Source organism: Mastigoproctus giganteus, chromosome 2 (assembly GCF_048544385.1).
Source record: "Mastigoproctus giganteus isolate SK-2022 chromosome 2, ASM4854438v1, whole genome shotgun sequence".
Classification (NCBI taxonomy): Eukaryota; Metazoa; Arthropoda; class Arachnida; order Uropygi; family Thelyphonidae; genus Mastigoproctus; species Mastigoproctus giganteus.
The window spans coordinates 140520628-140543757 of record NC_143576.1 but is presented as its reverse complement, the minus strand read 5'-3'; the positions used below and the strand labels follow the sequence as shown (position 1 = coordinate 140543757).

Below are 23130 nucleotides of genomic sequence, written 5' to 3'. Positions count from 1 at the left end.
AGGACATGATCTCTGTGTGTGTGTGTGTGTGTGTGTGTGTGTGTGTGTGTGTGTGTGTGTGTGTGTGTGTGTGTGTGTGTGTGTCCAAGGTGCAAAATTAGGTTCCAACTCAGCTTTCTGATGGTGTCTATGAGATTTGAAGAGTAGGTAGATGCCCTCAAAGGAATTAAAATGAGGGGCCCATCAAACTCACAGCAGCAATCTCCAAGGCAGAATGTGCTGGTCCCAGTGGAGCTAGTTATTATATATTTTGCAAAAGGGATAGATGGAACAGAACCAGGGTATGTCTGCCAGGGGACAAAATTTGATGACATTTTAGAGCAGATATCATATTTAAAGGGTACAAAAGGTGATATTGGTACTAATGACATTAAGAGTATGAGATCTGCAGATTTACTTAACAAATACAGGTCAATGTTGAAAAAATGTCACGAGTTAAGGTTAAATTTGAAGATGTCTGCAATTCTACCCAGACATGATAGGAGGGAGTATATGATGAGAGCCTTGACAATCAATTCAGCCAATGGAGAGATTGTGCAAGACTCATGAGGTAAATTTTTTTTCAGTGTAGTCTGCTTGTTAACAGGAGAAACTGCTTCTACAGGGATGGTATACACTTAAATAGAAAGGGTGCAAGAATATTTGTTGATGCTTCACCACAGTGTTATTCACAGACTAAAAGATTAACCGTAGCTGCAGGCAGAGGTGAAAGTGATTCTACTAGAATCAGCAGCAGCCTGGAAAGCAAGGTGCTTGGGATTTCAAGGACTGCCGGGAGACATCATGGAACAAGTAGATACATGGGCTATGTTAGAGTAACTAAAAGTAAGAACCAGGTACATGTATGCTTACATATACACCAGTGCTAGGAGTATAGTAAATAAATTTGATGAATTTGAAGTGCTAGTCAATACCTCAAAGGCAGATAGCGTTTGGATATCACAGACATGGTGTCACACAGATATGAGTAGTGCAGAATTGGAATTTGGGGAGTGTAATGTATACAGAAAGCATATACAGAATAGGAAGGGAGGAGGGGTTATGTTGTTAGTTAAGAAACACATAAAACCTAAGGAAGTACATCCAGTTGACATAGATGAACAGTGCAATGTTGAGTCAGTTTGGTGTGACATAAGCACCAGGAAAGCAAAAATGAGAGTAGGAATGTGTTATTGGCCAAATGACTTGAATGAGTATAATGAACAATTGTGCAGAGAAATAGTGGGCCAGTAAATCAGAATGTCTTATAATGGGGAATTTTAACTTTCCAGATATTGACTGGAAATTGTGGGTTGGTCAACTCTCACACTAGCAAGACTTTTGTGGATTTATTGGATGATTATTTTCTACATCAGCACGTTCGAGAGAAAACCAGAGGGAGTAATACTCTTGATCGGATTATCAGCAGTGATTATTCATGCATTAAGAATTTGCAAATAAAGGAACCACTAGGTGGCAGTGATCACAGTGTACTGATACGGAATTTACTTAATGATGTAACTACCATCGGGGGTAAAGGAAAGGGTTTTTTGCTGTCATAAAGGTGACTGTAGTGGGACCAACTGATGATGTTACCAAGAGAAAATTCTAAATGGGAAGCATTCAAGGAATAAATCTTGATAGCTACTAGACTCTTCCTGCCAACTAAGAAATACTAAGAAATTCAAGGTTTAGGACTAAATGGATGTCAGATGAACTAATGGGGCTCGTGGTAGAGAAGAAAAATGCATGGGATGCATATAAATTAAGAGGCGACACAGAAGCCTATGGTAGATATAAGCTAGTTTGAAATCAAGTCACGAAGGAGGTCGGCACCTCCGTAGCCAGGTGGGCAGGAGTGGCAGTGCGCAGCACGTTTCTTGATTAGACCGGGGTTCAAGCCCGTGACCACCAAATACAGAGGATGCGGAAAGGTCAGGGAATGACCACCGCATATCCCCGGAGCAACATGGCCATAGTTGCTAATGCTCTTAAAAACCAAATAATAACAACAACAATGAAGGAGGTCAGGCAAGTGAAGGCAGATTACAAGAAATCTTTGGCAAAAGATGCAAAGAAAAAAAGTAAGGATTGCTTTACTTATTGTAAACTCTAGAAGGAAGGGGATGAATCAGATTGGTCCACGGGGATGAATCAGATTGGTCCACTTGATATCGATGGTTCGACTCTTGATGATCCTGCTCAGATAGTTTACAAACTGAACGAGTATTTTGCATCTACATTCACACATGAGGAATTCTGTAGGGAAGTGGAGGACAGAAGCTTATTAAACTCTAACAGAGAGCTAAATGATTTTGTAATAACTGAAAGCAAAATGGAGAGGCGATTATTGAAGTTAACCTAAGAATTCACCTTGGGTAGTAGTAGTGGTAGCAGTAATGGAGGCATGTGATGCAAGAAAGCAAGCATTATGAGCTTATATAGCATCAACCAAAAAATAAATAAATAAATAAAAAAAAATATCACACATCCATTCCCTCTAAAAGTTTATCCAGTTTCTCCTTGAATTTATTTAAGCTATCAACTTCCACAATGACAGATGGAAGTTTGTTCTAGCAATTAACCACCCGCTGGCTAAAGGCAAATTTCCACACATCTTTTCTATAACTGTCTTTCCTCAATTTGAATTTATGCCCCCTCAAGTCCGTAATCTGAGCAAGCGGAAGATTCCCATCAGAATTCCATGTGCTTAACCCATTCAAGGCCTTATACACCTCAATCTGATCACCTTGCAGGTGCCTAGTCTCCAGCCACTGCAATTTCAGAATTTAAGCCTTTCTTATGGATAGGATCTATCCACTTATATTAAAGTGCGGAGCAAAGAAGGTAATCAAACCCTTAGCCGTAATTATGAGATCATCCTTGGATTCAGGAGAGACCACCATGGACTGGAGATGTGCAAATTTATCCCAAATTCAGAAAGGGGGATCAAAGGGTGACACGAGTAATTACAGACCTGTTAGTTTAACTTCTGTTCCCATGGGAAATAATGGAGTCACTGGTTAAAGAAGCATTGCAGGTTCATCAAGACAAGATTGTAGTAAAAAATTCAGACAGCATGGGTTTGTTAAGGGGAACTCTTGTCTGACCAATTTGATTAGATACTATGATGTTGATCACAAAGGAACTGGATTCAAAGAATAATTTTGATATCATATACTTGGATCTTAGGAAGGCTTTTGATTCTGTTGCACCTGGAAGACTGTTGCACAAATTGTAGCAGTGTGGCATTGGAGGCAAATAATTTTGATATCATATACAGTGGGGCCACAGCATCCAATGGTTACTTGTTCCAGAAAACCCATTGTATGTTGAAAATATTGTATTTGGAAAATTAAATGTACAGGGCATAATCCTTATGGGTTTTGATAATTAACTATATGGTATCAGTGTAAATACACCATATTTAACCCATATATCTGAACTACATATGTAGCATTGAGGGCATCATTTTAATTGTATCTCATAATGTGGTTGCCTTCACAATGAGATAGCTACTATTGCATTACTTCAAATAAGTAACGCTTCTCTAGTAGACAAGACTACTGTTATTTATTTTCAGTGGTACCACCACCCAGACAATCGTTTCGAAGCTGTGTGGCTTCATCATCAGTGGGTGGGCAGGTACCCAGGTAATACAACAAGCCATCACAGTTGCGAAGTTATATCCACATTATGAGAGATGCCAAAAGGGTGCATTTAATTTTCCAAATGCATTACCACCACACCCTTTTGGCATCTCTCATAATGTGGATGTAACTTTGCAACTGTGATGGCTTGTTGTATTACCTGGGTACCTGCCCACCCACTGATGATGAAGCCGCACAGCTTCGAAACGATCGTCTTGGGTGGTGGTACCCCGCTGAAAATAAATAACAGTAGTCTTCTCTACTAGAGAAGCGTTATTTATTTGAAGTAATGCAATAGTAGCTATCTCGTTGTGAAGGCAACCACATTATGAGATACAATTAAAACGATGCCCTCAACGCTACATACGTAGTTCAAATATATGGGTTAACTGTGGTGTATTTATACCGATACTATATAGTTGAAAATATTGTAAGTTGAAACCTATAATACATTGATTTCCTGTAATTCATTCTAATCTCTTGGCAGGCGACCCCAACAACACATACAATGTATTTCTTACGTGTTATACTTGATTTTTATTAAAAATGTTTTATAAAGATTATTTAATAAGTACAGTAGTTAAAAAAACATCTTAAAATAAAAACCAAACAATAAATCAGCATTTGCCCTAGACTTGAATGCAGGGCTGATGAAATCAATGGTAATGTAGTGGTGGTGGAATTAGATCAGATGTCATCTGTCTTTTCAGTCTTTTGTGTTTGGCTGATAAAGAAGCTGTCCAAAGTGGACTGCTTTTTACAACTTTTTTGTAGTCTTCTGAAGTAAGAAATGATTTCATCTTCCATTTTGCACATCATGAGTCCAGTGTTGTTGTTGGGGTGTTTTTTTACCACTTCTCTTAAATGCTCTAAACAAGAACTGACAGTCTTCAACTCTTCAGCTGACACTTTTTGGGTAACTCCTCTATCGTTCGCTCATGCCCATAAGCATCAATAAGGTCCTCCACATCCTCTTTGTCAACCTCCAGACCCATTGATTTACCAAGAGTGACAATATCATTTGTCAAAGGACCATCATCTTCAGATCAGTCAAAGTTATGGATGATTAAAGGCCAGATGTTTTTCAAGGCTGAATTTAAGCATCTGATAAAGCATCATTCCAAGAACTTATGATTAGCCTTACACAATCCAGGATGTTGAACTTCGACCTCCAAAAATCTTTGAGTGTGACAGCATTTTCGAAAGAGGTTGCTGCAAAGCAGCTTGCAAACATTTTTTTGGTATAGATTTTCTTGAAATTTTCAAACGCTTTCTGGTCCATTGGTTGAAGAAGATGAGTGGTGTTGGGTGGCAAAAATTTGACTGGAAAAAAGTCAGATTGTGCCTCAAGAGATTGAACAAGGTTGGGATCATGGCCTGGCGCATTAGCCAGCAGGAGCAGAGCCTTTGCAGGAAGCTTTTTTTTTTCTCAAAAACAAACAAAAAAACCCACCAAACTGTTATTTTAAGTCCACCTGAATAATTAAATTCATCTGCCATGCATTGTGTATTAAGTCTGTAAATTGCATGTGTTCTCTGGTCGATTTGCCTGTTTTGCTGGACGAAAAACCCTGAGTTGCTGGGGAGAAAAATCTTGCTGTCTATGCCTGAGACCTACTAACTCAGTCACAGAATGAAAAAAGCCCATTAAAGTTCCTCGCATCATCGACTGGAATCGGACTCGGGCCTTTTCCACCCAGTGTGGGGGAGGACAGTGACGATATCACTTTGCTACCCTCGCAGCCCTTATTTTTCTCAAGATAACTCTTCACTGAAGGACATAACTTCAAGCGCCCATTCATTGAAGACATATCTTGTAATATAATAGACATATCATTACTGCGCCAAAACACTCCCAGCATGCTTTCGTTGACGTTTTGTTGCTTAAATACTCTGGGGGATGTTAGTGATACACCAGCAAAGGTTTCAGCTTAAAATCTCCAGAGGCATTGGCACCCAACAGGAGAGTGAGCCTATCTTCCATAGGCTTATATCCAGGTAAACTAGCCTCATCCTTAATGAGTTACGTTCTCCTGGGCATTCTCTTACATAAGAGGCCATTTTCATATAATGAACAAAAATACACTCTGCTTACCCACTAGACAAGCGCATCAAACAGATGATAAAGAAACTGGTCAAAGTAGTGTAACACATGGAAATGTTATGTTGAACAATAACAAAGATGCTAATTGGTTGAGAATAATTGTACGAATGATGTTCTGCTTGCCATGCATCTGAAAATTTCCACCAATGCATCATTCCAGCTATGTCAGAAAACCATTGGTTCCTGCAAATATCATCAGTCCTGAAAATAAAAGATCGTATGGAAGGTAAGTCAGTTCCTGAAAATATCGTATGCCGATGTCATCAGAAATCGAGGCCCCCACTGTACTTGGATTTCAGGAAAGAGTTTGATACTGTTGCACATGGAAAACAGCCATAGAAATTGCAACAGTATGGCATTTAGGGTAAGTTGCTGCTATGGATAAAGGGATGGTTGAGTGAGAAACAACAGAGTGATAGGGCACCTCCGTAGCCAGGTGGGCAGGAGCAGCAGTGCGTAGCGCACGCTTCTTGATTAGACCGGGGTTCGAGCCCGTGACCACCAAATATGGAGGATGCGGAAAGGTCAGGGAATGACCACTGCATATCCGCAGAGCAATATGGCCTTAGATGCTAATGCTCCTAAAAACCAAAAAAAAAAAAAAAAAAAAAAACAACAGAGAGATAATCAATGGACAGTGCTCTTCATGGACTAATGTTATTAGTGGGGAGTCCCCACAGTTCGGCATTGGGCCCATTGCTGTTTTGTATATTTATCAATGATATTGAAGGTATATCATGTTTAATGTCCAGGTTTACATATAAAGCAAAGGTTGGCAGGGTTGTTAATAACAGTAATGACAGTATGCTGCTGCAACAGGATCTGGAAAAGTTGGGCAGATGGGCTGTGAAGTGGCAACTGAAGTTTAACATTGACAAATGCAAAGTACTCTGTATGGGTAACAGTAACCTCAGAGAAACATAGCAACTGTGTGGTACTACACTCAGGGCAGTGATGAATGAAAAAAATGTGGGGGTAATTGTGTAGTCAGATATGAAGTTTTCTGAGCAGTGTAGGTCATTTAGGTCTTTTCAATGATATACAGGAATTTTGCTAGCAAGGATAAGGAGGTGATCATCCCCTTGTATAAGGCAATGGTCAGGCCACACTGTGAGTACCGCATACAGGTCTGGAGTCCTCATTTTGGAAGGATGTAGAGTTGCTGGAATGAGTACAGAGAAGGGCAATAAAGACTGGTGAGGGGTACAAAGTGGTGCTCTTTTCAAGAAAGGCTTAAGTTGTGCAAATTGCAGCTTCTGGAGATTAGGCACGTGTGAGATGATCTGATTGATGTATATAAGGCCTTGAATAGTTTGAGCAGGCTCAGTGCTGAAGGGATTCTTCCTCTTGTTCAGATTACGAACCTGAGGGGGGGGGGGGATAAATTCAAATTGAGGAAACACAGTTGTAGAATATATGTGTGGAAATTTGCCTTTAGCCAGCAGGTAGTTGATTGCTGGAACAAACTTCTCTCTGTTGTTGTGGAAATAGATAGCTTAAATAAATTAAAGGAATAGCTGGACACACTTTTGGAGTGAATGGGTGGGTGAGATGGAGTTTTATTTTGCTGATGCTGTATAAGCTTGCTTTCTTGCATCGTATGCCTCTACTAATGCTATATATGACATTGAATGGCAAGAGAAACTTCATTTAGTGATTTGTATAAATCATTTCCTTAAAAAAATTAGAATTTTCTGGTAGTAGTAGTAGTAGTAGTGGCATGTGATGCAAGAAAGCAAATGTATGAGCTTATGCAGCATCAGCCAACAAAAAAAAAAAAAAAAAAAATCACACCATTCCCTCCACGCCTGTCCAGTTCCTCCTTAAATTTATTCAACCTATCAACTTCCACAACGACAGATGGAAGTTTGTTCCAGCAATTAACCACCCGCTGGCTAAAGGCAAATTTCCGCACATCTATTCTACATCTGTCTTTTCTTAATTTGAATTTATGCCCCCTTAAGTTCGTAATCTGAACAAGTGGAAGGATCCCATCAGAATTCAGCGTGCTCAACCCATTCAAGGCCTTATATACCTCAATCAGATCACCGTGCAGGTGCCTAGTCTCCAGCCACTGCAATTTGCAGAACTTAAGCCTTTCTTCGTAAGAGCACCCCTTTGTTCCCCTCACCAATCTTGTTGCCCTTCTCGGTACTCGTTGTAGCAACTCTACATCCTTCCTAAAATGAGGCTTCCAGGCCTGTATGCAGTACTCAAGGTCTGGCCTGACACCATTGCCTTATACAAGGGGATAATCACCTCCTTATCCCTGCTCACAGGTTGTAATTCCTGTGATACACTAATTCCTGTATATCATTGACAGGACTCCATGACCTGCCCTGGCAGCCTGTCTGCATTGCTCAGAAAACTTCATATCTGCCAGCACAATTACTCTCAGGTATTTTTCATTTTCTACCACCTTAAGTGTAGTACCACACAGTTGGTATGTTTCTCTGGGGTTACTTCTACCCATATGCAGTACTTTGCATTTGTCAAGGTTAAACTCCAGTTGCCACTTCTTAGCCCATCTGCCCAAATTATCTAGATCCTGTTGCAATAGCACACTGCCATTACTGTCATTAACAACCCTGCCAACCTTTGTATCATCTGCAAACTTCAACATTAAGCCTGATATACCTTCATCAATATCATTGATAAATATACAAAACAGCAGTGGACCTAACACCGAACCCTGTGGGACTCCACTAATAACATTAGTCCAAGAAGAGCAGCACTCATTGATTAACACCCTCTGTCTTCTCCCACTTAACCATTCTTTTATCCATTGTAGCAACTTACCCTTAATACCATTCTGCTCCAATTTGTACAATAGTCTTCCATGCGCAACAGTGTCAAAAGCTTTCCTGAAATCCAAATATATGATATCAAAATTATTTTTTGCATCCAGTTCCTTTGTAACCACATCATAATATCCTATCAAATTTGTCAGACAAGACTTTCCCTTAACAAACCCATGCTGTGTCTGAATTATTGCTGCAGTCTTGTCTAGATGAACCTGCAATGCATCTTTAACCAGTGACTCCATTATTTTACCCAGAACAGAAGTTAAACTAACTGGTCTGTAATTACTCGTGTCGCCCTTCGATCCCCCTTTGTGAATCGGGGATACATTTGCACATCTCCAGTCCGTGGGAACCTCCCCTGAGTCCAAGGATGCTCTCATAATTATGGCTTTGTGAATCGGGGATACATTTGCACATCTCCAGTCCGTGGGAACCTCCCCTGAGTCCAAGGATGCTCTCATAATTATGGCTAAGGGTTTGCTTAGTTGCTTTGCCGCCTCCTTTAATATAACTGGATAAATCCCATCCACCCCAGGTGCTTTTCTTACGTTTAACTTCAACAATTTCTCTTCCACTTTGCTCTCAGTTATTACAAAATCATTAAGTATCTTGCTACAATTTGATAACCTTCTGCCATTTTCAAACCTTAATAATTCCTCATATGTGAATGTAGATGCAAAATACTCATTCAGTTTGTTTGCTATCTGAGCAGGATCATCAACAGTCGAGCCATCGATGTCAAGTGGACCAATCAGATTCATCCCCTTCCTTTTAGAGTTTATATAAGTAAAGAAATCCTTGCTGTTTTTCTTAGCATCTTTTGTCAAGGATTTCTCGTAATCTGCCTTCGCCTGCCTAACCTCCTTTGGTTACTCTTCCAGACAAAACAAAAGAACTGTTTAAGTAGTTGGTAATACAGTTGACCCTTGAACAACACAGGGGTTAAGGGTGCCAACCCCCGCGCAGTCAAAAATCAGTGTATAACTTTTGACTCCCCAAAATCTTAACTACTAATAGCCTACTGTTGACCGGAAGCCTTACCTTTAACATAAACATTCGATTAACACATGTTTTGTATGTTATATGTATTATATACTGTATTCTTACAATAAAGTAAGCTAGAGAAAAGAAAATCATAAGGAAGAGAAAATACATTTACAGTACTGTATTGTATTTGTCGATACTGTAAGTTTACGTCTTCTGTTTACAAGATGAATCGTCTGTCTGTCAGTACCTACATCAATATTGTCTTATATGATATAAAAGACTGTAGATGTTATATGTATTACTAACACTAGACATCAAAAATGAAAAGATAATGTGAAAAAGAAATTCATATTTATTTACAGGTATAATGATTCATGCATTGATAACGAAAAAACAGCAATATGATTGCTTTATGGTAGCATAGCCTATACACTATGACACAAAAACGTGTCATGCATTCTTGCCGTGCAGTTATTAGATTTTCACATGAAGACACTCACACAACAGATAAGTTTATTAACTGTACAGCATGATGAGTATTTACTATTCATTAAGTGGAAGTGGATCATCATAAAAGTCTTCATCCTCATCGTCTTCACTTTGATTAGGTTGAGGAAGAGGAGGGGTTGGTCTTGCTGGCTCAGGGGTGGCAGAAGCGGAAGAGGTGGAAGGAGAGGCAGGCACACTTAGTGTACCTTTATGGAAATACATCGTAATTTCTGTCCGACTTTTTTGCTTTTTCATTTCTTTACTTTTGTTTACATTTCTCTCAACTGCAAATGGAACCATGTATGGTCTTGTAAGTGTTTGTGTGCATAAGTTTTGATAAATTTTCACTTTTTATAATAGACTAGCCATAGGCTACCCGTTTTTAAAACGGGATACAATTATTAGGTTGTTAATTCATCTCATACTATTTACTTAATACGATTTTTTATACTTTTTGCTTTTTTCTTCTCTCAAGTACATCGCCTCATGCAAACATCAAAAATTAAACTATTATATACAAAGATATATATCTTTGTATATATATATATAGGCTACATGGTTCATCTGTGAGTTTTTCAAATTGTCACAAATCTCCAAAACATTTTCCAATTATTTATTGAAAAAAATCTGCATATAAGTGGATCCATGCAGTTCAAACCTGTGTTGTTCAAGGGTCAACTGTAATTCCTATTCATGCAATGATACTAAATTGTTGCTGGTGCTTTGACTGTATGATGGCATGCTGATGCTCTTCTGCTCTGTTACTTTAAAGTATAAAAGATTTCAAGGTTTTGTACTTTTTTTTTTTTTTTTTCGCTGAACTGCACTTAGAACTTTGATTTTACAGTAAGAAATTACAGTTATGAACTGTAATATCAAATTATTTGTCAACTTGGAGATGAGGTCATTTAGCATTGTAAAAATTGATCACACTATTTCTTGTTAAGCCAACCTGATCAGAAAACAATGTGGCTTGTATAAAAAGTGAGTCATGATCACATAATTATAGGAACCAAGTTCTAAAACTTCTTCTGGTGATAAATCAGCATCAGTGAGGCCATGTAATCTTTGAATATGACGTATAAAGCTGCTGTTTCCATAAAATTTCCCACACAGTTGCATATCCCATTCTCTTTGTTACTAATGTTCAGGTGCTCTCTCACCAGAATTTTCTGTATGTGATTCAGGACCTCCACCAACCTGACAGTTCGTTCTAGTACTGATGGATCTACCACCATCTGAAACTTACTTTGTGAATTTCAGATGAGAAGTTCTTACATATCTTCAAATCACTTGTCTGTTCTCTGAAAGGTCCTATCTAGCGGAGGACGATTCAGAAACTGATTTTCTGTCTACAGGCGTCTTGCTGTGGCCGCATTCCATTAAGGAAGTCCATACACAAGATACATGTCTGTCATTTCTCAGTTTGAATGAGCCTCCATTCTCACTTCAGATGCATGCTGTCCCTTTAAAGCATAAAAATTTCGAGGTTTTGTATTATTATTTATTTTTTTTTTTATGGAATGCATTTAGAACTAATTTTACAGTGTTGAAATTATCAACCTTTATTCCTACTTATGCCATTGTAATGGTTTGTCAACCTGGAGATCAACAGATGGATTTTACAGAATGCCTATTGATCTCTAGAACACAAAAAAGTCTGTAACTCAGAAACAGAGCAAAGTGATTTTAGGTATATGTTTATTATCATATTTTTTTTATTACTTACAGGTCCTGAATTAATCCTGAAAGTATGACCTATGTGTTATTGAAATACAAAACAAAAGAATCATTTAGTAGTTGGCAATAATTCGTGTTCATGCATTGATACTAAATTGTTGCTGGTGCCTTGGCTGTATAATTACATTTAAAATATAAATTTTGAATCTGCATTTTATAAATTACCTTATCATGGACAATTTTTATTTTTGACGAAGGAACTGTGATCATTGAAAAAATTTAGAGAATATTTCTTCTTAATGATATCCATTAATGATAATGTTTCCAAACTATATTTATAATCTAGCCATTTGAAAAGTTAATTGCTCAAGTATGCTAGTAATCTTTTAATTCAAATTTGAGTTTTAAAGCAGTAAGTAAAGCAGTATTAACAGACTGTTGCATTTCATTTTGAAATTTAAATCCAATAAATGTACCAAATGTATTGTGCCTTTTACTTTTATCATAAATGTTAAAGTAATGATATTTGTTAACGTGTTTACTACCACCTATGTTTGAGAAAGCACATCCCTTGTGCTGTAATTTTCAGAAAGTCCAAAAGCATCAATACTCCAACATCCTTAGTATTCCAAAAATTTGTAAATAATACTTGAAAAGTTCAAGTTTGGGATTCATAACTAAAAGCAACCACTTTTGTGCCAAGCTGTAAATGAGAAAAATTAAGTTTTATAAAAGTTTGTTCGTGTACATAAAAACTAATATCAACAGAAGCAAAGAACAAATAAAACTATGTGCAATGTCTATAAACAAAACCAAGTTTTGCTGCAAAGCATTCAGTCAGTATGCCACTATTGAGTAGTTGTTAATTTCATCTGCCTTTACTTTTATGGCATTTGTTTAAGAAAGTATGTCTGCCAGGGGCAAAGGTTGATGACGTTGTAGAGCGAATATCATCTTTTAAGGGGCACAAAAGGTGATATAGTTGTACACGTTGGCACTAATAATATTAAGAGTAGGAGACCGGCAGAATTACTTAACAAGTACAGGTCACTGTTGAACAAAAGCCGAGAATTAGGGTTGAATTTGAAAGTGTCTGCAATTCTGCCCAGACACGATAGGAGGGAGTATATGATGAGAGCCTTGTCGATCAATTCGGCCCTGGAAAGATTGTGCAAGGCTCAAGGGGTAGAATTTTTTTCAGCCTGGACTGTACTTGTTAACAGGAGAGATTGCTTCTACAGGGATGGGATACACTTAAATAGAAAGGGTGCAAGAATATTTGCTGATGCTATCGAGGCAGTGTTAGGTGGGTCGGAAAACTGCTAGCTTGGGGGGAGACAAAGACCAATAGATTGACAATAGCCACTGGCAGAGGTGAAAGAGATTCTTGCACTGCTTCTATTAGAATGAGCAGAAGCCTGAAAAACAAGATGCATGGTATTTCAGAGACTACTGGGAGCCGTTGCGGTACAAGTAAACACATGGGTTGTGTTAGGGTAGCTAAGAATAGAAACAGGTGCAGGTATACTTGCGTGTACACCAATGCTAGGAGTTTAGTAAATAAATTTGATGAATTTGAGGTATTGCTCAAAACATCGAAGGCAGATATTGTTGGGATATCAGAGACGTGGTGTCACACAGATATAAGGGATGCAGAACTGCAATTTGGGGAGTACAACGTCTACAGAAAGGATAGACAGGATAGGAAGGGGGGAGGGGTTATGCTATTAGTTAAGAAACACATAAAAACCAAGGAAGTGAAGCCAGTCGACATTGCTGGACAGTGCAGTGTGGAGTCAGTTTGGTGTGACATAAACATTGGGAGATCAAAATTGAGAGTAGGAGTGTGCTATAGGCCTAATGACTCTGATGAGTATAATAAGGAACTGTACAGGGAAATAGAGTGGGCCAGTAAATCAGAGTGTCTTATAATGGGAGATTTTAATTTCCTAGATATTCACTGGAATTTGGGGGCTGGTTACTCACACACTAGCAGGGCTTTTGTGGATTTATTGGATGATTGTTTTCTACATCAGCATGTTCGGGAGGCAACTAGAGGGAGTAATACTCTTGATTTGATTATCAGCAGTGATTCTTCATGCATTAAGAATCTGCAGATAAATGAACCACTAGGTGGCAGTGATCACAGTGTGCTGAAGTGGGATTTACTCAAAGAGGTAACTACCATTAGGGGTAAAGGGAAGGGTTATTGCTTCCGTAAAGGCGACTACGATGGACTGAGACAGTATTTAAATTCTATACAGTGGGACCAACTGATGATGTTACCAACAGCAAATTCAAAATGGGAAGCATTCAAAGAACTTATCTTGGAAGCTACTAGGCTTTACATACCAACTAAGAAATATTGTTCAAGGTTTAGGCCAAAATGGATGTCAGATGAACTAATGAGGCATATGGCAGAGAGGAAAAATGCATGGGATACATACAAATTAACACATGACACAGAAGCCTATGATAGATACAAGTTGATATGCAACTAAGTTACAAAGGAGGTTAGGCAGGCGAAGGCAGATTACGAGAAATCCTTGGCAAGGGATGCAAAGAAAAACAGCAAAGAGTTCTTTACTTATGTAAACTCTAGAAGGAAGGGGATGAATCAGATTGGTCCACTTGATATTGATGGGTCAAGTGTTGATGATCCTGCTCAGGTAGCTAACAAACTAAATGAATATTTTGCATCGACATTCACACATGAGGAGTTATTCAGCGAGGGGAATGCCAGAGGTGTATTCAGCTCTAGCAGTAAGCTACAGAATCTTGAAATAACTGGGAGTAAAGTGGAGGAGAAACTGTTGAAGATAAACACAAGAAAGGCACCCGGGGTGGATGGGATCTATCCAGTTATATTAAAGGAGGCAGCAAAGGAAGTAAGCAAACCCTTAGCCATAATTATGAGAGCTTCCTTGGACTCAGGGGAGGTACCCATAGACTGGAAATGTGCAAATGTGACCCCAATTCACAAAGGAGGATCAAAGGCTGACACAAGTAATTATAGACCTGTGAGCTTAACTTCTGTTCCAGGAAAATTAATGGAGGCACTGGTTAAAGAAGCACTGCAGGATCATTTAGACAAGACTTCAGTTATAGCTCAGACACAGCATGGTTTTGTTAAGGGGAAGTCTTGCCTGACCAACTTGATTGGATACTATGATGCAGTCACAAAAGAACTGGATGCAGGGAATAACTTTGATATTATATACTTGGATCTTAGAAAGGCTTTTGATACTGTTGCACATGGAAGACTGCTACACAAATTGGAGCAGTGTGACATTGGAGGCAAATTGCTGCTATGGATAAAGGGGTGGTTGAGGGGGAGAAGACAGAGAGTGGTAATCAATGGACACTGCTCATCGTGGACTGATGTTATTAGTGGAGTCCCTCAGGGCTCAGTGTTGGGTCCATTATTGTTTTCTGTATTTATAAATGATATTGATGATGGTATATCGGGCTTAATGTCCAAGTTTGCAGACGATACAAAGGTTGGCAGGGTTGTCAAGGACACTACTGACACTATGCTGCTGCAACAGGATCTGGAAAGGTTGAGCAGATGGGCTGAGAGGTGGCAAATGAAGTTTAACATTGACAAATGTAAAGTACTACACATGGGAAACAGCAACCCCAGAGCAACGTATCAACTCTGTGGTACTACACTGACAGTGGTAGAGAATGAAAGGGACTTGGGGGTGGTTGTGCAGGCAGATATGAAGTTCTCTGAGCAGTGCAGATGGGCTGCAAGAGTAGCTCATGGAGTATTGTCAATGATATACAGGAATTTTTCCAGCAGGGATAAGGAAGTGAATATTCCATTGTATAAGGCAATGGTCAGGCCACACCTAGAGTACTGTATACAGGTCTGGAGGCCTCATTTCAAGAAGGATGTAGAGCTGCTGGAACGAGTACAGAGAAGGGCAACAAGATTAGTGAATGGAACAAAGGGGTGCTCTTACGAAGAAAGGCTTAAGTTTTGCAAATTACAGTGTCTGGAGACTAGGCACCAGCAAGGTGATCTGATAGAGGTGTTAAAGCCTTGAATGGTTTAAACATGCTCAATGCTGATGGGATTCTTCCTCTAGCTCAGAAAAATCACCTGAGAGGGCATAAATTCAAATTGAGGAAAGACAGATGTAGGATAGACGTGCGGAAATTTGCCTTTAGCCAGCGGGTGGTTGGTTGGTGGAACAGACTTCCATTCCTTGTGGTGGAGGTTGATAGCCTAAATAAGTTTAAGGCTCAGCTGGACAGGTATTTTGAACGAACAGAGGGGTGAAGTGGAAGTGGGTTTTTTTTTTTTGGCTGATGCTGCATAAGTTTGCTTTCTTGCATCAAATGCCTCTACTAATGCTAATGCTAAGTAAAGAAAATTATTAAGAAAATGACTGCTCATACGGCTTGGTGCCTATTAAACTTGTATATGCATGACAGCACATACTGTTTGACACATTCATAAAAACATCAAATGTTAATTAATTTTATGCAACATTTATGAGTGTAACCTGTTGTTTTTCTCATTTGAGCAGTGATTCAGAATTTTGCGTATCTCTATCTTTTTTTAGCATAAGTATCACATGTGCTAAAATATGATAGAGATAGAGGCAGGGAATTTCTCTAATTAATATGTATATTATTTTGATATAAACTTGAGTATATTTCTAAATATTGCTCTCACATTCTTTCTAGATTAAAGCCATCTTAGTGCTTCTTTCAATGAGTGAATTTTACAAAGTGTTAGAGTTGTTACATTCTTTCAACATGTCTGAAAGAGCTGCATTGTTTTTGCAAGCTTGTGAGGAGTTTGAAATTTTAAAGAAAACAGAAGAAAATAATATCCTTTATTCATATATATTTATTTATTATGAAATTTGGATTTTATATGAATTATTGAAAAATTTTGGTATAAATCAGTTTTTCAGTATTTTTTTTTTTAAGTGCAGAGTATTGTGTAATATAATATTACACAACTCATAAATATCTTTCCCTAGCTGCCTTACAGTATTATAATTCTCTTATGCAAAGTGTTACTTATTTCTAGTGTAACATGAATGCAATAGCCTCGAAAATAAGAACAAATAAATTTGTGAAAAGCTTTCCATAGTTGGTGGGGAAAAAAAATAATAATAATATGCAAGTACATGTACTACTATTTTTAAGTTATTCTCCTAAGCATGAACTTTTTTTCTAGCTCTGTTTTTATTGAATTATTTTTTTCAAACACCACTTGGTATCTCTCATTTTGTGAGTTAAATCTTCTGGGTTGTCAGGTTCTGTATCCTCTGTATCGGGATGGAAAATCATGTTCTGTATCCTCTGCCGGGATGGAAAACCATCAAGACAACAATATAGAAGGATGGCTAATTAAAAATAAATAACATAGCACACTAGTTTATCAGAAGTATTTAGACACTGTTAACGTTGAAAATTTTTTTTTTTCCCTTAAATAAATTAATACCATATGGGGCCCACCCTTGGTCTGAATGACATTGTTTCTTTTGACTACTTCATAATAGTAGCCAAGTAGAATTTGGCACCTTTTTCTCCTTCAGTGCAGTTGTTATCACAGCAGCCAAAGTGGAATGCATTGGCCTTGTGCTGAATTGTGTTCCATTTCCTCTTAAAGATGTTTTATGGAATTCAGATCTGTACTCCAGGATGGCCAGGCCAATTCTGGAACTTAGTTTCCTTCAAGTCATTGTATACATGTCTCACTTTAAGGACTGAATATTGTGCTGGAATATGAAAGACTCAGTTCCACAGAAAAAGAAGAATGTAGAGTTGTCCAAAATGCTAATATACAGTGTGACATTGAGAGTTTTCTGTCCCTAGTGAATCCACTATATATTACACAAGAATTTGGTCCACACCATGAAGCTTCCTACTCTCAACTTCATTGTTTAGATGATGCAATGTTGTAGTGAGTAGCATTCTTCACCTTTATCGAAGCCAGACTAACCATCAGAACTGAATGTTATGCAGCACAACTTACCACTCTATAGGACCTCTTTCCATTGTTCCAGAGTCCACGAATGATAGATACTAAATGTCATTTGTCATGCATTGGCATTACGCAGGGATTGTCTCCTCTCCCATGAAAAAACTCCTTATGGAACAATGCACACTTATGAACACTTAACATCTAGTGCTCTGGTATAAGGTTTCGTTGCGCCTCTGTTGTTGTTGTTGTTGTTATTTGGTTTTTAGGAGCATTAGCAACTAAGGCCATATTGCTCCGGGATATGCAGTGGTCATTCCTTGACCTTTCCGCATCCTCCATATTTGGTGGTGACGGGCTCGAACCCCGGTCTAATCAAGAAGCGTGTGCTACGCACTGCTGCTCCTTCCCACCTGGCTACGGAGGCGCCTGCGCCTCTGTAGCCAGGTGGGAAGGAGCAGCAGCAGCAGTGCATAGCACACGCTTCTTGATTAGACCGGGGTTCGAGCCTGTCACTACCAAATACGGAGGATGCGGAAAGGTCAGGGAATGACCACCGCATAATATGACCTTAGTTGCTAATGCTCCTAAAAACCAAACAACAACAACAACGTAAGGTTTTGTAAAGACATCTTCAGAGATGATGCAGCCACTCTCTTCATAGTTCAGTCCCTATAAATAAATAAATAAATATGATCTTTATTGTAAGGTGCCTAGGTACACGCAAGTACCCTACCTTTACAAACCCTTCATGGCACTAAGCCAGTTAACAAGCGGCAGAGATATCATCTCGCCAGAAATGTAATAAATACATAATAGGATAAATAAATAGCATACAGCAGATTTAATTTAGTTAAAAATAAAATATAATAACAATAATATATCAGATTAAAATAAATTAAAATAACACGACAGTTTTCTAGAATTCAAGTTTCCCTGAAATTGCCTGAAATCTCTTGCCGAGCCGGAGCGATCTCACATCAGTTGGTGGTTGTGGAACATACGTGCAGATCCAGGATGCGCCGTCTGTACTTTTTGTTGTTGGTGATTTTGCACAGGTCTGCATCCAAGGACTGAGCTAGATAGAGCTTCTGATAAGGGAGGAACCGATCTTTAAAATGTAACCTCAACGGAAGAGCAAGAAGCTTGGGAGTGGAGCAGAGTGCTGGTTGAGGGATTCTCCAGCACACAGTGTCCCAAATGTTGGGCGCTGAGATTCTTCCAGCGATCGTTTTGATGGTGAAGATTAGTCTTCTTTCGTTCATTAAGGCTGTGAATCTGGTTAAATTCAGTGCTTTGGCCATCGGTGTTGTGTGAAGTTGTGGTGGGAGATGACACTTCCAGGTAGCCCACTTCAGGAGCCAGTATTCCACGGCAGTCAATGGTTTGGTTGTTGTGTCTGCGGCCAAGCTCCACAACTCTGCCCCATACAGTATACCTCTGAAGATCATTGTCCTGATATACGTTCTTATCAGATTGGTGTTATGAATATGTAGCAAGTGCTGCTTGGCAATCCACAGTTTCCTGTTGAATTTTGCCCAGAGTTCTTCAATGTGATGATGGAATCTTAATTTTCAATCAAAGGTCACACCCAGATCTTTCTGCTTTTCGACGCAGGGGACCAAGACTTCGTCTATCACAGGTTGAATTATTGTTGGTGTGGGTTTCAATGAAAAGACCATGATGGCAGATTTTGCAGGATTGACTTGCAGGTCAAATCTCATGAGGTACTGCTTTATTTCTGATAAAGTCTTGTTAATGGCTGCTGTTGTGTCTATTGCTTTATCGGTTGATTTTATTTTTGTTAAGAGCTTCAAGCTGTGTAAAGAATTCCAGACAGGACCCCCCCCTTGTGGCATGCCTGCTTGTATTTGCCTAGTATACGTCTGCTTTCCTATGGACATTTTGATGGTTCTATTCTGAAGAAGAGATGTCAGAAACTTCAATACTTGGCCTGTGATATGATAGAAATTTTGAAGGAGCTTAAGCAAGGCAGGGATGTTGACACTATCAAACACTGCTTGTAGATCCAGGTATGTGATAGCAATTTCTTCTTTCTCCTCAAACGATCCAAGGATGGCATTGGTGGTCATATGCAGATTGCTAATTGTTGATCTGTCCTGCAACACATAATGAATTTGATGTGGCCTGTGAGGGAGGATGTGTGTGGTAAGCATTTTCAGTATGTACTGTAAGATGGTTGCAAGTGCATCTCTGGGCACATCATTATCAAGCAGAGGAATATCACTGGACTCATGGTTACCTTGCTAAAATCATGCAATAAAGTCCATCCAGACATCAGGATCGAGCTGTGAGGAGAGATCACAATGTTTCTGTCGGTATGATGGGGCACCCTTACATAGTGTGACTTCAACGTGGTGTTTTATGGCTTGAGACTTGAGTCAATTGAAGCTTGCTCGTACTTTAGAGTAAGCAATTCGGTCTGGGATTTGTCCTATTCTTTTCCATTGTTTGTAGAGTTGCTGTTTAATCTTAAAGCTGTTGCTGAGCTCAGGGGTCCACCATCCTCTCGTGCGTTCCGAGATCCTTATTTTCTCTGAGGCTGCAAATTTGGTAATTGTGACGAGCCAGCTAGTTAACAGATCCATGGCAAGTTGGCTATCACCCTGCTGAAGTGCATTCCAAGGAATTGCAGCGGCTGCTTCAAGGCATTTACTAGTGTTGATTAATTTCGGGCTGGTTATTACCTTTGTGTGGACCCTAGTCAAGACATTGTAGTTTGGAGTCAGAAAAGACACGTTAATTAAAATTGGCATATGATCAGATTGAAAGGCAGTTTCTGCTATTGAATCAAGTTCACAGTCACTTGATGATAGCACAAGATCAAGATAGTTGTCACCCCTTGTCAGGAACTGATTGATTAGATAGATTCCTAATGGATGAAGGCTATTTAGCAATCCTGGGGCCAATCCCAGAAGGTTATCTGGGATTGGGCCCCGTGTGCCTAGCATTTTTCGAGACCAAGTGATATTACTGCGACTTATGGTGTGCTCTTGATAAGTGAATAAAGTTATTTTTAAGTTCTCGTCCTTTTCCCAATAATTTTATTTAAAAACAGTTCTTACTTGAAGCCTACAAGTCAGAACACAGAAAGGAAATTCACCTTTCTTTTCCTTTTCATATATTTCTAGTTCCACTAACCGGCTAACACTTCAACCGCTTTGCCTCCTAGCAGCACTGCTCCTGCCTCCCCGTGGCGGGACTTAGAAACCCTGGCAGAAAAAAAGTCCTCATGCCAAGGGCTAAAAGGAGCAAACATGGCAAGCACAGGCCATGTTTCTGCTATGCAAACTAGCAGAAAACTAGACGAAATTGGTTCAGGTACAGCTAAGTGACAAAAGACAGAGACGCTCCCTCTAGTTGCACTGCTGTTCTTAATTATTCATTCCAAGAATTAACAACCCATCAGAAGTTTGTCACCATTTCGAATCCAAAAAACTCTTGAAAGCATAAAACAGTCAGAAGACAAATCAGGGGATCTACTAGTAGAGATGACAAACCAAAAACAAGCAGAGCATTTAATGAAAGCAAAAACATTTGGAGATATTCCAATAACAGTTACTCATTCCATCTGGAATACCTTGAAAGGAGTAATTACAGAATGGGACCTCCTCAATATTTCCAAAGATGAAATCCAAGAAGAGCTGAAAGATCAAGGGGTTATTCAAGTCAAAAGAATAACAATTAAAAGAGATGGAGAAATTATCCCAACGAAAAATATAATTCTGACCTTCAACACCACAAAACCACCAAAAACTGTAAAAGCTGGATACCTAAACTAGCCGCCTAGACCATGCATTCCAAACACTGTCCTGTGTTTTAAGTGTCAGAAGTACGGACACTCTCAAGCAGTTTTTAAGTTTTTAGGAACAGGGACTTTTCATATATTGTGCCCTCTGGTAGGGTAGGATCCAGGGGTGGCTCCTGCACTTTGTCATCTCTGCTCTCTTTTGTCACTGTGGAGTTTTCTTTCGTCTCCTTTAACTCGGTTTGGGAACGCATTTCCCGTTCTGACTTTTGGTATCGTTTCCTGCCTGGATTTTTTCTTGCCAGTTTGAGGGGCCCTGGAACGGAGGTCCTTTCCTTCATCCTGTTGGTTAAGTATGGCAATACATTCGTCCCTTTGGGTCTGATGCAGTGGGTCCATGGTTTTATCCATTTTCCCCTCCATTTCAACGAATGTTTAAATAAACGGACTCTGCCGGATTATCAAGGTTGTTCTTTCACAGTGGAGTAGTGCGCAAGAAATTTGAGTTTGAGCTGAACTACAATAGCCCTTGCTCTTTGAGCATTCAATTGGACGAGATTTAAGAGCCCTAGTCACATTTATGTTTTCAATCTGGCCCATAGTTGGTCCTAGATTGTATAAGTTTTACCATTATTTTTTTATAACAGGGGCACTTATCATCCCTGATACTATGTGTATAGTCAGTCAGCCATGCTGCCTTGCAGGTAGCACATTTTGGTTGCTGCGACTTATTTTTGTAATTATGGCCAGCTACTGCACAGTGACCACACACAGGTTCTTTCTGACTGCAGTCTCTGGCAATGTGACCATATTTATGGCAGTTAAAGCATCTTTGGATAGGGAAATGTTCCCTAAATCTATGACTGGTCCAGCCAGCATAGATTCTCAGTTTTCCCTATAATACCTTCCAAGTTTAAGGCTCGGCTGGACAGGTATTTCGAACGAACAGAGGGGTGAAGTGGAAGTGGTTATTTTTTATTTATTTATTTTACTTTAATTTTTTTGGCTGATGCTGCATAAGCTTGCTTTCTTGCATCAAATGCCTCTACTAATGCTAAATGCTAATGCTAAAAGTTTTCAGTGTAATTTCTGCAATTATGTTGATCTGTCCATTCCTTTTGTTTTTTGTTTCTCTTTTCAGCAGAAAATTCATCTATTGTCATTTCAATGTTAAAGTTTTTGAAGTAGATGTCCATCATGAATTCTTTTTCTATTACTGACACAGGTACATCAAAGATTATAATATTTGGCTTTTTCCCTTTTGGTTTTTCAGAGAGCAAACCCAGTTTTTCCACCTCAGGATGGTTTTCTATTTTTCTTAGATCCTAGCTTGCTACCTCGATCAGGACTCCATTATTCCTGATTTTTCGCATGTTGTTTATCTTTATTTCTTTCAGATGAGGCCTCAACTTTGTTACTGTCAACTTAACTGCCAATGAGGCAGTTAAGGACTGTGTCCTTAACTGCCTCATTGGTTTTATAAGTGGAATCACTTTTTTTCTTTCAGAATGATAATGTTGCTTTCCTTGTTTATATTAGGTTGCTTAGTAGCTATTTGTTTAGCTCTAGTTATGTCCTGTTTGCCATTAACCTTTGCAGCTTGGGCATAGGTTAATATATTCATTGTTTTATAGTTGTTTTCCTTCTCAATTATAATCCTAATTTTGATTTTAACACTTGGTTCTCTGTGTTTAATTCAATCAGGCACTGCCCAAGCAGTG

At 39.0% G+C, this 23130-nt stretch overlaps 1 protein-coding gene across 1 annotated transcript in view; it reads left to right on the top strand.

Moving 5' to 3' along the window:
• LOC150089619 (WD repeat-containing protein 11-like) overlaps positions 1–23130 on the top strand; it is a 334891-nt gene that overhangs the window by 309291 nt on the left and 2470 nt on the right. Inside the window, exons 24-25 of the mRNA XM_090390050.1 lie at positions 16392–16529; positions 16744–16805. Of these exons, the coding sequence (XP_090246176.1) occupies positions 16392–16529; positions 16744–16805 (200 nt within the window). The remainder of the gene's footprint in view (positions 1–16391; positions 16530–16743; positions 16806–23130) is intronic.